We start from the raw sequence: 15,038 nt of genomic DNA, 5'->3' as shown, positions 1-15,038 counted from the left end.
AATCCAGTAGATCCTCGATTGAATGGTATGCTTGTTCACGTAGGAGTACAGCACAGAACGGAGGGTCAACGCCGCGGGACCGGATCCCATAGCCCTTTCAGGAAACGATACGCCTGTCCAATTGAACGGCACATATCATGTACTTCGGTGCAGATCTATCGGCCACAATCGCATAATGGAAGAATATATAAGGTAATCAGTATTGATGTAGAGACGAAGAATTTCCCGCATTTCCAAGGTGTTCCGAGAATAGCTTTTTTCCCTCGTTATATGCTCCAATTTTGACACAGTTTATGATGGCCGAGCTTGAACGCACATTGCCAGCTTCATGGTATTGCAGCCTTCCGCTCTACCAACTTGAGCGAAGGGCTGTTTTCAAGAAGGCATGCCGGTCGCTCTTGAATGTGACATTTTGCAAGTGGCTAATGCATGTACTTAGTCTTGGTATCTTATTGGACCTGTGACGAAATTTCAGAATCCCGGCGAAAAGGTCGAGTATGAGGTTGCACAGCAGCCAATTCTGGCTTTCCGAACCTCTGGTGATTCCCCCTTGCCCGAGCCAGGCGAATTCCAAGTGATTTGTGCAAAAACAGTACGTTTTGCACCCCTTACCTTGAATGCGTGTCCGATGATTCCCTAGAGAACATGTCGGTCTGATTATAGCTCAGGAAAAGCCGCTGCGCTATCATATTACCTCGACCGGCCTCATATTCACAACCATATCCGACGAAGCACCGAGCTTTCATGAGTATTTCCCAGACCTGGAGCCATTGCTGCAAAGGGTAGATTTCACCAGACTACCCTACAGGCACAGCATCAAATATGAAGGCCGGTTCAACTGGAAGACCATGTAATCTCCATAGTTGTGGATATAGACTGTATCTTTTCTGATTTTCACAACCACAGGGTCGACGGCTATCAAGAATGCCTTCATTGCCAATACACCCATCCATCGTTCTCCATTTATTATCCCCCGACGTTCTATACCGTCCACAACCACCAGAACTTTTCGCAGCATATCGCAGATCCTCAGAAACCAGATGATGGACTGTTCCTCTATTTCTTCCCGAACTGTACACTGAACGTGTACGGTGGAGGGATGTCCTCATTCCGAGTTTGCCCAACCGAGGATCCAAACGTCACTCGAATGGAATTCGACTACTACCATATGGAGTCGGGCGAGAAGTTCGAAGAATACTTCAAGTTCGTCCGTCAGGTAGCGTTGGAGGACTACGAGCTCTGCGAGAAAGCCCAGGGTAACCTTGGAAAAGGCATTTACAGTGAAGGGATCCTGAATCCGGAGAAAGAGAATGGTGTCTCGTGTAAGTACGACTGGCTTCGACGATCGTATTGCCTAGCTAATGGCCCCTTCAAGTCTACCAGGATCGGGTGTTTGAATTAGTGTGTCAGCAGCATGCCGCAGATCAGCTGGCTGAAGAAAGTGCCGCTTCTGTGCTGGAGGAGCAAGACAAGGGACTGGAGGAAGTGTCAGCCGCGGCATGAGAATGAGCAAGTAGATGACAAGAGAGCCCCTTTATGGAAATTCTTTTAGCTTGGGGTTGTCTTTTTGTTCCTAAAGTTAAAGTTCTATAGTATGATCTGTCGACAATATTTATAATTAATTCAAAAATAAAACACCATGCAAACATTCATCTTGGGAAACAGTAAGGCACACATTAATTGGTATCATATGCATGATATTGATTTTATCCAGGTGTCACTGGAAAATCCAGCCTAATATGGTAAACCTACGAGCGGTGCACACTATTTGCTGGTTAACCTCGGAGGATGTGATAACAGATATGCAGGCATGCGGAGGAGAATCCTAAAGCTGGCGGAGTCTTGATTTGTGCTGCTCCCCTTTGTTCTCAAATAAAATCTGTTATAGATACGGTGTCCTGGCTTTTCTGACAAGGCCTTGGGTCAAGGACGTTTACTAAAGCTCACCCGAAACTCATTGATCGATCAAATCGAGCTCGCTATGGAAGCGTTCATATTCCCTGTAGCGCCCATGTTGCTTGCACTGCTAGCTAGTGTAGCGTTTCTATATCGGTTCTGGCCACACTTATTGATCCCAAGCGCTGAGCTACTGTATTCTAAGAAACCTAAAGCCTTTCGATCAGTCTCTGGAGTTGCGGAGGAAGAAAGTTGTGGAGTGTCCAAAGAGTCGGATTTCCCACCAGGTTGGTGGTCGAGCAAAGACGTTTTTGAACTTGAAAAGCGCGCGATCTTTAGCAAGGCATGTTGACTATACGGTCTAATCATCCTATTAGAGTATGGTCCATCTAACCTATACTTAGACGTGGCTTTGCATCTCTCACCGCAGCCGCTTTACGAAGGCTGGTGACTATCAGTCCTACGAGGTGGCTGGGTTTCCTATTTTCCTGATTCTAGGGAAGGATGGGGAAGTTAGAGCTTTCCACAACGTCTGCCGCCATAGAGCGTACACCGTCACAAGAAAGGAACACGGGTCTTCTGCGGTGCTTGGCTGTCGATATCACGGCTGGAGTTATAACACTTATGGCGAGCTTACAAAGGCTCCTCATTTTGATGAAATTCCAGGGTTTGATAGGTCACAGAACAGCTTGTTTGCTATTCATACGGTGACAAATGAAGCTGGACTTGTGTTCGTTAACCTTGAAGCCAGTCCAACGGTTTCGACCACCGACACTAGTCTCTTAGATGCTTTTGCTAGAAAGAATCGGTTAGATCATCAGTCAATATGGGTATCAGGGCAGACAATCGAGGCAGACTTTAACTGGAAAATGGCTCGTGAGTTGAGTTCTTGCTTCGGTTCTTGCTCCGCCTTCTGACTTTGTGGCAGTCAGGTCGAAGCAATTGACCACCATTGTCAGGCTAGAAGATGCGATGGGGAAGAAGAACTCCATACCATTAGTGGCTAGCATCCGAGGCTACTTTCAAGTGAAACTGGAGCGCTTTTCATTCCCTCCTTTCACCTCTTTCCATCTCATTAGGGGCACCGGATGGTGGTGTGCCTTGAGTTTCCTACCAATATCTGAGCAGAAAACCGCAGTCCGATACGACTTGTATTGCTCTAAGAATGAGAATTCCCGATCCCAGGAAGCTGCAGCTAAGTTAGTCGATATATTGAGAGAGAAAATACGGGAGCTAGAAGCAATGTATGCAGAGAATCAAGAGTATGTTCCAGTAGAGTACATTGATAAACACAAACCGACTGACTGCTGGGAATTTAGGAATACTGCATCTGGGCCCTCAAGCCTTCATTCCAATGTGTTGGGTATGTCTTTCATCGTCCTTTTCCCCTTCGTTCGCGGCATCGTGTTCTCCCAATATGTATCCTAAAAAATTTTCGCGGGGATAGATACCCAGAAGAATATCCTCAACCGTCTTGAAGACCATGTCAAACTGGAAAAAGCTCAAGGAACCGAAATCTTCCCAGCTATGAGAAAGCCAAGAGAGAATCCTAAGTTCCAGCAAGCGGAGCAACGTTAGTACCCTCATCTTAGATTCTGTGTGGTCCAGACCTGCTAACGATCCATCCCAGTCTGCAAAGAACTCGACTGTAAGAGTGAGTTGAAACAAAAGGATCTCGCATGGTAAACTTGTAGAACTTGGGACAAGGGCCCCCTACGCCCCCTTCTCTTTTTCTTCTCATCTTTTTTTCCTGTATCCCTTCCCTTACCTCTCCTAGTCATGAAGTTATCTCTTTTTTTTTTTTCTGTTTGCGTTCAGACCCGTCCAGCCCATCAGTTTGGATAGAAGGAACGGAGTATGAATGTGTCGGTGAAATCTTGGCATCCTTGTTGCAATCTGGTCAGTAGATAGCTCATAATTAAAAAATTCTCTGTCCCCTCAGAACAGAACCATCTACTCCTTGCATCTTGTTCTCTTATCGAGTTGGCAGGAAGAAAACTCTCCTCTGGGTGGATCAAACCGGTCGGATTTCCCATCGAATCAAATCACTCGGGCGTGTAAACCTTCCTCTTTCTCATAATCCCATTGTATTGTTGAAAAGATCAACACCACAACTCCACATCCCCTGCGCGCCGGACCGCACAGTGCGGACCCTCGTATTTTTTTTTTAAATACTTTACACTCGTCTCTGCAGAGCTTCCCGTTTGACATTTGAACATTGATCATCGACATTTTTCCCGAGTTTCTGGGACGAACATTCCCAATTACTACCTGGCTATCGTCGAGCCAATCAGACAACTTAACTAGGGTAAGTATTGTTCTGCACCCGTTTCGGTATTTAGTGCCGTGCAAGTGCTTAGAGGGAAACGAGGGATTAACAAACAGTTGATTTTTCGGGTGGAAATAAAAAAAATGAAAATGCTAACTTAAGTATAACGTGGCAGTTCAACTTGCAACTGAAACTTCTATAATGATGGCATTACCTCCTATAGCCAAGGCGACTCTACAAGCTGCGGTGATAAACGCCGGGTCCAATGTCCTGGCACAGAGCATTCAGTCATATAGAGATGAGGTAAGTCGTACTCATGATTTTTTTTATTAATTGAATTTATGTAATATGAGGGCGCGTCAAAGGGGGCCATATGAAGCATCATAATCTTCTTTTTAAGAAAAAAATCCCGGTCAACACGTGCATACTGTTAGTAATAATAGGCTGACGGATTGATCTCGCTGATCGGCGCCCATGGTCGGAGTGATGATATGCTTATTAAAGCATGCATCAAATCAATACTCTACACCATAGGAGAAAGGCGCCGAATAGCTTCGATATCATAGAAACCATTTGAACTGGATCTCCAAACGCTGTTCCAATTCACAACATGCGCCTTTGTGATGTCTCCCATGACCTTTCTGTGGCTAGAGGGTCTGGAACTGGCGCTTCCTGGCTATGACGAGAAACCCGCCACCAAACCCAAGAAGGGAAACGGCCAGAAAGAGAAGAAGTTAAATGTGAAGAACACGGTGGCAAAGATCGTGATCGATCAAATTGTCGGTGGCGCCTGGGCCACGGTCCTTTTCAGCCTGACCATGGGACTGCTGCGCGGTCAGGAGTATGATGCTCTCGTGGAGCAGGTTCGCAATGTACGTTTTCCTTGTAAAAAAATATCCAATATTCTTTCGCAAATTGGGTGATGGGGAGGCTGACTTATGGTTGAATAGGAATTCTGGCCCTTCCTGATAGCAGGGTTCAAGTTATGGCCGTTTGTTTCAGTCCTGAATTTTACTGTCGTGCCGGCAGATAAGCGGTTGTTGGTTGGTAGTATGTTTGGTGTGGTTTGGGGGGTTTACCTGAGCTTGATGTCTGGGTGATAGTCTATCGGGGCGGTTTTTTTTGTTGAGCATTGAGATATTTGGGGTCGCATCCGACCATGTATCTACTGTCAGAGAATGAAAGCATTGGTGGAACCCTTTCAGTCTGATAAGAAGAGATTAAAAAGGAAAGACGCAAGAATCGGAGGGAAAATGTTCTATGATACACCGGACCCAAGCGCTGGAATTGAACTCATCGAAATGAACAGAAGTGACTAGGTTGAGCGAAATACCGTTATTTGCCCCATCCAGAGTGTGCGGGCCAGTAAGATATTGAGCAAAGACTTGTTTCTAGAGAGAGTCCCGTCAAACAAAGTAGAAAAGGCAACACAGCTTGTACTATTCAAGTACCCAAGAATGATCTGACCCTACATGAAATCTAACCACGGGTCCCCCACAAGCAAACTGTTATATCATCACCGCTGCCATACCACACGATATGTGCGTACCTGAACACATGCCGAGGCGAGAGTAACTCCCGAGCCAGCCTGTTCAACAGTTCTCGTGGGGATCATCAGGAAGGATATTTATATACATATACTCACAGAATGGGTGGGAGGGAGGGGGAAGTGTAGCCAACCTGCAAGACAAAGAACGATGGTGGAGCCTGCTCTATAAAACTTATCTACTATAAGATGTTGGGGGGCTTGGGGTTTGCCCACAACTCTAAGTCAATTTAGTGGTGGAGTCGGGCAGATCAGAGAAAGGCTTAGAGTCTGTTTTTCCCGACAGTGGGCCATGTTTGATAACGGCATGGCAGCGTATGTTCCAGGGAATTATTGGACTAGACTTGAATTGTCTCATGCAAGGTAAGCTGCTGTCGAAGATATAACCCGGATTATCGCCATTCCACATGATGCTACGGCAGATAGAGAGGCATGGAGAGGGGCTAAAATGGTGGTGGTGCTTTTGGGGTAATCCCTTTTCCCCGTTCCCTTGCATAAGACTCTAAAATCATTGGCGAGGAACACTGGCTTTACGATACGGTTAGAGACGATCTTCTAAAATTACATACATACACACATACAGACAGACAGGCATACTCGACTAATTAGTGTCAGAAAAATATAAAGCGGAAAAAAGGACTACTAACAGACACAATGTATAATTGACTTGTATTAATATCTTAGTTGATGTGAAGAATACTGGATTTGGATAGGTGTGGCACAGCCCCCAGCGAGGGATCAACAACCTACTTATTGACTAAACTCCGTGTCCTGATTTAGCACACTTGAGAATCTTGATACGAACTGGTATGCGCCGATCAAGCCAGGTTTCTGGACATTAGATGAATTGTGTCTGTATGGGGGAGAAGAAAAGGGCTGGGAAGAACAAGTCAAGCCTCAAGGACTAGAGATAAAAAAGTATCATGATTTCTAAGTATATATCATGGAAACAAAGAGAAAAAAAAAAGAATCTCACCATTCCCACATACTCTCAAACCCTCAAGAGGATACTACCCTTAGTGGTAAGGGTACTGTACCGTAAGCGTGCTTTTTCCCGTGTGTCACTCGTGACCCTACTAAAACTCACTGTGCTTTAGCCCGAGCGTGGCACTAAATTAGTCTCCCCCCTCAATTCACGTTCCCCAACTTGCACATTGGCGTAAGCCCAGTGGCCTAAGTGTTCCTCAAATACCCCCATAATTAGATCACATCATGTCTCTCTCTGCAGCAACACGACCAAACTTCCATTCCAGAGAGAAGCCTGGGCCTATTATAATTGTGGGCCACCGGGCAAAGGTAAAAAAGGAGCCAGACACACGGTGATAAGATTGAAGTAGCATATGTTATAAGATCACATTCCCTCATCGTGTTCAGCTCTCCTGCGTCATTACTCCAACCCGAGCGTAACTCTGTGTCCTTTTTCCCCCGTTAGCTGACTGGTTAGTTTGTTTTACTGAGCAACCGATCCTTCCATGATCTAGATCGTGCTAACATTCCCAGTCGTTAGTCTAAGTTAGCCTTTGTATTCGTCGCTCACTAGGTCCTTCAAGGTCAACTGGTCCTTGGGGTCCTGTCAAAGAACGGGAACGCGCGTGATTAACCTGCATTGCATTATCTCCGTGTAGTTGCTTGCCCATCTCTGACCCTGCATGTTTTGGGGATATCGAATTGCCGGGTTTCATTCGCGGTGATAGGCCCTTGACTAGACGTACCACTTCTGTGACGCGAGGCAAAGTCGGAATTGGGGCAAGTGTGGATAGCAACGAAGACAGCCTCTAAGTGCCAGACGGAGGCGAATGTACTGGATGGGAACAAGCCCAAGACCCTGGTTTGTCTGGTCCCGCCGTCACCACAGCAGCGTTTGACACACCATATCTGTACAGCCTCTATCTGGCTATCACGAACAGTCCAAGATGGGCATACTAAGCTCTCAGGCTGGTCTTTCTTCGTCCGCCCCCGGGTCGTACAAGACCCCGGTAGCAGCAAAGCGGGAGGCTCTGGCGCACGGCTATGCAAGTAACGTATGCTGGTTTGATGCGGAGGAAGATCTTGGTAGTGAGGACGGGTCTATCTCACCTGTATCAGATCAGAGCTCTTTGAAGTCAGGAACCCGCTGGGCTCGCTTTTTCCCTGAACTATCATCTCATTTTTCTCTTGTATTGCCTGTCAGCACCATTACACCGGCGACATCCTTATCTTCCTCCGAAACGCTACCTTTCAACGATCCCCGACGCCACGCTCCGGATGATGTAAGACAGAAAGTTGGTTGTTCCTGGTTGTCGCCAAACGAACTTGATAGCGCCTCTTCGTGCTACAGTCGGAGGTCCTCGGTATCAACCCTACACTCTGATTCACCAGGGCCCGCCTCTAAATCGGCCATTACATTTTCGATATTTTCCCCCGCTGATGCAGGCATCTTTGATGACCCGAGGTCTACACGACGGGCCCGTTCTCGTCCTTTAACAAAAAATCTGTCTGCAGCTGAATTAAGGGATAAACCTCTTCCACGCGAGCCTGCCATTCGAATGACCCCGCTCTCTGTCCGCCAGCCAAAGCGACCTGACCCCCCCGCATCTACATCTGGGGATGGTTCCATTTCTGCTGTGAATTCGCCAGCAGGCGAGCACCAGGTTAACGGCCGGTCAGCCCTCACTGTAGCGACTCAGGACCTTGAGAACAATCTTGCCGGGATTACAGGATATCCGGATTCCCCCACCATCCCTTTACATATACTTAACGAGCCATTGCAGACAAGGGATTCCCCCAACGTCCCTTTACATATAATCAACGAGCCATTGCAAATTAGCAGAGGCAATATGGAGATGGTTCCTTCCCGTCCGGCACCACAACCGCCAGTCGATATGCGACGAAAGCGGAAAGTCGAGGCACGCGACGAAGGAAAGTCTAGAAGAAAGAACAAAAGCCCTTTTTATTTTAATTTGCCCGGGTTCAGTCGAAAATACAGCTATCTGCATTCCCGGTCTTTCAGCAGTCCGATTATGCGAGCAGAGGCGGAGTCTTCAACTGCTCGCGCTCAGGAAGACTCCGACTCAAAGGAGCGAAGGAGAAAGGACGATATGGCGGGTCTGCCTAGGTTTCCGAATCCGAATCAGATCCAGGAGCCTTTATCTAAGTCCATCGAAAGGGAACTGCGCTGGCAATTTCCACGACTGCAGATAAAAGAGACCGAATCTGTTGGCCAGAAAGGTCATAAGAAGGAGGCCACTGCAGAACTCAAACTAATGGAAAGAGCTCAGAATCTCGAGAAGACAACATCTTTGGCAAATGGACAAAACCATGATACGTTGTATGAGAAGATATTCGTGTCCTCTACTAAAATAACTGCTCCTGCTCCTGACGATGTGTCTCACAAAATGCATGGGGCGCAAGCCCCAGAGGCGATTTATGAGCTCGAAGGTGGCGTCCCAGAACCCTCAAGCAAGCCTATGATATCCGATTGCCAGCTTGCCTCACAGATGCTTGCCAACCTGCCTGACAAGGTTGTCCTCTCCTTGTTGCATCAAGTGTGCTCACTCGATGACCTTTTTCGTTTTGCTATCATTACCAAGCAGTTCTATCATGTTTTCAAACAGCATGAATTAGAACTAATCAAAAGCGCTGTATTTACAATGTCCCCTCCGGCGTGGGAGCTACGCGAAATGAGTCCCCCTTGGAGTACGGAATGGCAGATTCTGGTAGATCCTGACACACCAGTTCCCGAATATACTCCTGCCCTTTACCTTCAGCGCTATGCTCAAGATATCTATACCCTTACTCAACTTAAATTGCTCATTTTAACTCGATGCGAGACTTTTCTGCGCCCAGAGACGATCCGCGGCCTTTCAGGCAGAGACGATGCTCGCGCCGGGGATATTGATGAGGCCTTTTGGAGAATCTGGACATTTTGTCGTATCTTCGGATGTGGGAAGAGCAGAGAGGGTGATATTGTTGGCCAAGTGGACTGGTTGAATGGGGGTGTCATGGCTGTTAGCGACGACAAACATGGGTCTGCGGCATCGGTCACTGAGCCATTTGGCATGTATAATGTTTTGTTCGAGCCTCCGTCAGGGTTTGGGCGTGGTAACGGAGGCGGCTTATCAAATGATCAACTGTATAATATGACAGAGATATGGACCTGCTTGGGCGTGCTGCTTCAACCAATTCACGGGAGGTGCAAAGAAGCTCGTGAAGCTGGAATATTTGCCGGTCACCAAGTAGCGGAACACGACAATGCTAGGGCAGAAACTGTGTTAGGTCAATTACACCCTTACCCTTATCTCCGTGTCTCTCTCTTTGCCCAAACTAATACATTGAACAGAGGAATGGACTTACTATATTCTCACACTTGGTCCTTCGGCGGTATTGAATATGGCCTCTATTGGTCCTGGTGGTTGTGCGGCGGCCTTCAGAAGAGCCCAATTGATCGGCCTGACCAAGTGGGAACGTTCCGAGTCTGGCACTAGCCGCTCGTCTTTCCTCAAGGAAGCGGTTTCAAAGGCCTATAAGCCACGGTGTGATAGTCCACAACAAGGATCCTCGCAAATTCCGCAGGGCATTTCCCGATCTTTTGGCCACACCACTTCCCCATCGGCTATTAGTTCTAATGCGGTCCGGCTTCAACTCGAGAATGATCGTCGGAGACAAGCTGTCTACGCCGAGCAGCTGCGAAACCAACGGAAGCAGCCACAGAAAGCGGGCTGTCACTCGTTCGCAGACGAACGCCCGATCTCAAAATATTCTTTCATCATGAGTCGACTCGAAAGTATTCCTTACGAGCAACGTCCCCCACTGCCTTCACCAGCCACGATGGAATCCTATGTTGCTCGTGCTCCAAACGCCCAATGTCCACCCAAGCCACTTCCCATCTATCAACCGCAGGTCCGTGACCCTGTTGACCAGGCTATGGACATGATGGTCCGAGAGCTTGGGTTTAAAGAAGACGACGCCAAATGGGCGTTGAAAATCACAGATACTGGAGAAGGAATCAACGCCAATGCCGCAGTCTCTCTACTTCTCAGAGAACATCAAAACTTCCAACGCAACGACAATGTTGTCTCTATGCGCGCATATCGCAGTAACAGCCTTTTGTCTTCGGTCATAAGCAGCCCAGAATCCATGAATTCTGTCTGGAGATGGGCCTAAAAGCCAACTATACACGACAGAAAAGCATGTAGCTTATGCCCTCGTTCAATCTTTCATCGCTCATCTTCTGGTGTGAAGGCTTTGCATTTCCAATAAACCCCACGATATACATACTTTCGAGAGTATCAGCGCTGTGCACCACTTCAGATCACGAATCATTCCCATACGCGCATGGCTTCAGCTTGAGCCTTTTGACACTATATAACACAGTTTGATACCCACTATGTATGATCCTTTTCCTTTTTGAATTCCCATGATTCTATACAATAGATGCTCCAAGGCAACATTGATAAACTGCTTCTCAATTTTACTCTGATACTTCAATCGCAATTAATAGAGTATTTTCCATGACTACCGTACATTTTGAGGATTTGCCCACCATTAGAGCCATAAATCATTACAGTGATGACCGATCAACTAAAAAACGCCACTTTTGCCCTTGACATAACCCATAATGCGTGCAAACAAATAAGCCGGACGATTAGAACGCAACCGTAGAACTGAGGCCATCCAGCTCACGCTTAAAATTCCGGTGCTGACTGATCTGGTAGAAGAAAGTCCCAATGAAATCCTTAGCATCCTTCACAATCTGCACACCTTCCTTGAAGCTCTCGGGCTTTTGGATCTTCCCCGCGGTGATAACACCATACCACTCAACCGGCTGCGGGTTATCAGACGTCGCAACCTTCACATCAAGCGTAGCGCCCAGCACCTCCTTGATAAGAGCCGCTGCTTCCCCGGTGGCGCCCAAAGCCTTGAGATGACCAAATGTCTCTACAATCCAGTAGCGGATCTGGCCATTGCACTTGAGGCTCTCTACATGCGGACCACCGGGGACGAAGGTCGCGTCGAACATCGTCGAGCGCTGTCCGTCATACTGATGGTCGGGGACGATACCCTTGGAGGACGACTTGGACTCGCCATCAGCATAGATAGGCGACCTCTTCGTGCCAATAACAAACGGCAAGGCGCCAGCCGCCGTGATGGCGCCCTTGAGACCATTGAAAGCGATAGGATCGTATCCATCGCCGATGATGATGGCGATTCGGCGTGAGGCAATAGTTGGTTGTTTCCCGGGGAACTCGGTCTGCGATAGGTGCTTGCTGCGTTTTCCATGGTTGGGCCGGAGCGCCTTATCCGGGATTGGAGCGCCGACGAGCTCGGCGACTTCCTGGGCGAGCTTGAGATCGATCTCGGCTAGACGGTGGCCGGCGAGGCGTTCGTAGACTATGGGGTCATCGCAGTGGTCCAGCTCGAAGCCAAAGGCCTTCTTGACGTGGACCTTCTCGTGCGCTGAAAGGGAGTTGTAGAACAGCTGGGCTTGGTTGTGATGTTCTCGGAACTTGGGGCTGAGAGCGCGCTGCTTCAAACCGCTCAGCTTCGCAGGATAGGACGCAAAACCGCCCTGTTCGACGGGCGCAGGGGGGCCAGCCTCGAAGCGGTTGGGCCAGTAGTTGACGGTGCCTTGGGCGATGCGGTGGCGTTTAGCGCCGTCTCGGTTGTGGTTGAGGACCGGACAGACGGGGCGGTTGATGGGGATCTCTTCCCAGTTGATGCCCAGTCGGCTGATCTGGGTATCGAAGTAGGAGAAATTCCGACCCTGAAGGAGCGGGTCATCGCTGAAATCGATGCCGGGGACGATATGGCTGGTGCAGAATGCCACTTGTTCGGTCTGCGGGAAGAACTCGTCGACGTTGCGGTTCAGTTCCAGTTCGCCGATGACGCGCAGTGGGACTAGTTCTTCTGGCCAGATCTTCGTCGCGTCGAAGATGTCAAACTCGAAATCATCCTGCTTCTCCTCGGGGATGACCTGGATGGCGAAATCCCACTTTGGGTATGCCTTATTGTCAATGGCCTCCATGAGGTCCTTGCGATGGAAGTCTGGGTCCTGGCCCGCAAGCTTCAGGGCTTCGTCCCAGACTAACGAATGCACTCCCAAGTGGGGGATGAAATGGAATTTGACGAAATGGCGCTTTCCTTCCTTGTTGATGAGACTGTAGGTGTTGACGCCAAAGCCTTGCATCATCCGATATGATCGGGGAATAGCCCGGTCGGACATAGCCCACATATACATATGGGTAGCCTCTGGGTGAAGATAGACAAAATCCCAAAAGTTATTATGCGCAGTTTGGCCCTGAGGCACTTCGTTATGTGGCTCTGGCTTGACGGCATGGACTATATTTGTCAGTTCTCTAGGCTAGTTCGTGAGTTGGGGGGCGATGCTTACCAAAGTCTGGGAATTTGATGGCATCCTGAATGAAGAATACTGGGATGTTGTTTCCTACAAGATCCCAGTTTCCTTCATCTGTGTAAAATTTGACCGCAAAGCCACGAACATCACGGACCGTGTCAGCGCTTCCCTTACTGCCCTGGACAGTGGAGAAACGAAGGAAGACCGGAGTATTCCGGGAGGTATCCGTCAGGATACCTGCATGAGATACATCTTCGGCACTTTCGTGAAGTTTGAAGTTTCCAAACGCAGCGGTGCCTCGCGCATGAACGACTCTCTCGGGAATGCGCTCATGATCGAAGCGGTGAATCTAAATTTGGTCAGTCGATCTGATCTAGGTATGGATTAATCCTGAACAAAGTCATCATACCTTTTCTCTTGCGATCTGGTCTTCCAGCATCATTGGTCCCGAATGTTTGTCATCTACGGGCCTCAGCCAATGGTCCGTATCGCTGATGCGCACACCATGGTCGGTGGTCAGCGGCAGCTTGCTGGTTTGTACATTAGTCGTGTCGGGGGCTAGATCTACTAGCTTCTTATCCTTTGACGCAGCGCCCTGCACTGCTTCTTGGACCTTCTGCACGCCCCCTGCCACAATGTTGGCCATGCTTAGTTTTGATATAGATATAGAGTATAGATAAGGGGAAGATAGATTAATTCGAGGGGAAGGATATGTTCATCAGACAGTTCGTTGCATACATTGAAGAGATGAGAAGAGGATGTAGAAGTTATAATGAAGAAGTTATAGATCGAGTACATATTAACTAATGGTTTAATAAATCATGTTTTCTGAATGGTGGAAGGAGAAAAACGTCATTTTGACGTTTGGTGTAGCCCACGTCACGTTGACATTTTAGTTCCTCTTTTTTTCCTCTTTTTTTTGTTCTTTTTTCTCATTTCAAGGTTACAAGCGAAGATGAGTAATTGTTTTGTACCATTCATCCATAGTATGTCATACTACCTGATCTTCCAAAGATCTAGACACTATGATGTTTATTGTTCGTTGTTTGTTTTTTAATCGTCATCGGTTGCCTTATGTATATACACTTATCGCTTATCGCTTATCATGTATTTAAACCACTCTTTTCCTTCTTTCCAGGGGTATATATATCCTGTACAGTATACTATACACTCGGTAATAGTCTTGTAAACTATTAATCCCCGCTATTTTCCTTGCCGATGGATAGATACAAACTTAGACCTCGATAGAAATTCTCCGCGATGTCTAACCACACACCCTTGATTGATGGACTAACTTTCATACCAGATAGTAGGGCTAAAGGTTAAATCCAATCAATTGATTCGAATTGAATTGATTGATGCTAGGGTGAATAATGGCATTCTCTCTGTGAAAGTAGCCAAAAAAAAGGTACATACTCCGTACATACATACCACATACACTTCTAGGACTCTCCATACCTGGTATCATCAATCATCTGTATTGATGCAATTCACGTGTTCTCAATTCTTCTTCATTGCCCATTGAATACAAACTCTCCAAACCAATATCTTCTCTTGACCATCTTCAGCGACATGCCCAACACTTTGCAGAAGTATAGAAACGTCACGCCCCGACCGAAAAGATCAAGATAAATCACCCGGCATAACTATTGCTAGACTAGTACATCAATTATTGGCTCCCTGTCCAACTGGGAGGGTGACCATTTGTGATCTGTCACTTCACTTGATTATCAAAGACTCCTACCCTGCAAATTATGGCAGGTGAGACGCCAATTCTTTTGTTCCGAACTGCAAAGAGGGAAAGATAATAATTAATTACACACAGCGAAAACATAACGTTCAGGGGTAGGAGAAAAAAAAAGTATAGATGTACAATGAACGTATTGAGATCCTGCGGTGAGCATAAACACTGGTGGGCGAATCTCCAATCTCTGGCTAAGTTCGACGCAAGGGGTTCATTGTTTATTGCGCAGGGGAGCGAAACGAGGGCAGAA

The 15,038-nt window shown here is 47.5% G+C and overlaps 4 protein-coding genes across 4 annotated transcripts; 3 read left to right on the top strand and 1 right to left on the bottom strand.

Annotated features, from left to right (window-relative positions):
- Positions 1 to 296: 296 nt before the first annotated feature.
- On the top strand, positions 297 to 3,582 carry BDW43DRAFT_321990 (aromatic ring-hydroxylating oxygenase subunit alpha; the record flags this gene model as incomplete). The annotated part of the gene is made up of 11 exons (XM_032049460.1): positions 297 to 383; positions 440 to 592; positions 669 to 850; positions 907 to 1,322; positions 1,376 to 1,401; positions 1,889 to 2,239; positions 2,301 to 2,772; positions 2,825 to 3,140; positions 3,175 to 3,259; positions 3,352 to 3,469; positions 3,527 to 3,582. The coding sequence occupies 11 exons, from the start codon at positions 297 to 299 to the stop codon at positions 3,580 to 3,582; spliced, it is 2,262 nt and encodes a 753-aa protein (XP_031904541.1).
- A 698-nt stretch (positions 3,583 to 4,280) lies between these two features.
- BDW43DRAFT_263982 (Mpv17/PMP22 family protein) lies at positions 4,281 to 5,546 on the top strand. Its single transcript, XM_032040618.1, has 3 exons — positions 4,281 to 4,468; positions 4,732 to 5,037; positions 5,116 to 5,546. Exons 1-3 carry the CDS (start codon positions 4,367 to 4,369, stop codon positions 5,263 to 5,265), a joined length of 558 nt encoding a protein of 185 aa, XP_031904540.1. The 5' UTR covers positions 4,281 to 4,366; the 3' UTR covers positions 5,266 to 5,546.
- A 3,242-nt stretch (positions 5,547 to 8,788) lies between these two features.
- Positions 8,789 to 10,853, top strand: BDW43DRAFT_297385 (uncharacterized protein; the record flags this gene model as incomplete). The annotated part of the gene is made up of 2 exons (XM_032044379.1): positions 8,789 to 9,965; positions 10,030 to 10,853. The coding sequence occupies 2 exons, from the start codon at positions 8,789 to 8,791 to the stop codon at positions 10,851 to 10,853; spliced, it is 2,001 nt and encodes a 666-aa protein (XP_031904539.1).
- A 369-nt stretch (positions 10,854 to 11,222) lies between these two features.
- Positions 11,223 to 13,690, bottom strand: catA (catalase catA; the record flags this gene model as incomplete). The annotated part of the gene is made up of 3 exons (XM_032049459.1): positions 11,223 to 13,028; positions 13,081 to 13,393; positions 13,454 to 13,690. The coding sequence occupies 3 exons, from the start codon at positions 13,688 to 13,690 to the stop codon at positions 11,335 to 11,337; spliced, it is 2,244 nt and encodes a 747-aa protein (XP_031904538.1). The 3' UTR covers positions 11,223 to 11,334.
- Positions 13,691 to 15,038: the final 1,348 nt, after the last annotated feature.

This window comes from Aspergillus alliaceus (assembly GCF_009176365.1).
Source record: "Aspergillus alliaceus strain CBS 536.65 unplaced genomic scaffold BDW43scaffold_5, whole genome shotgun sequence".
NCBI lineage: Eukaryota > Fungi > Ascomycota > Eurotiomycetes > Eurotiales > Aspergillaceae > Aspergillus > Aspergillus alliaceus.
The sequence above is the reverse complement of the archived record's forward strand: the minus strand, read 5'-3'. Positions and strand labels throughout refer to the sequence as shown.

Bases quoted from the DNA above. Each gene is read 5' to 3' on its own strand.
- BDW43DRAFT_263982 (XM_032040618.1), top strand. From the start codon at position 4,367: ATGATGGCATTACCTCCTATAGCCAAGGCGACTCTACAAGCTGCGGTG. The intron at 4,469-4,731 runs GTAAGTCGTACT...TCGATATCATAG, and splicing joins TTCAGTCATATAGAGATGAG to AAACCATTTGAACTGGATCT. The intron at 5,038-5,115 runs GTACGTTTTCCT...ATGGTTGAATAG, and splicing joins TCGTGGAGCAGGTTCGCAAT to GAATTCTGGCCCTTCCTGAT.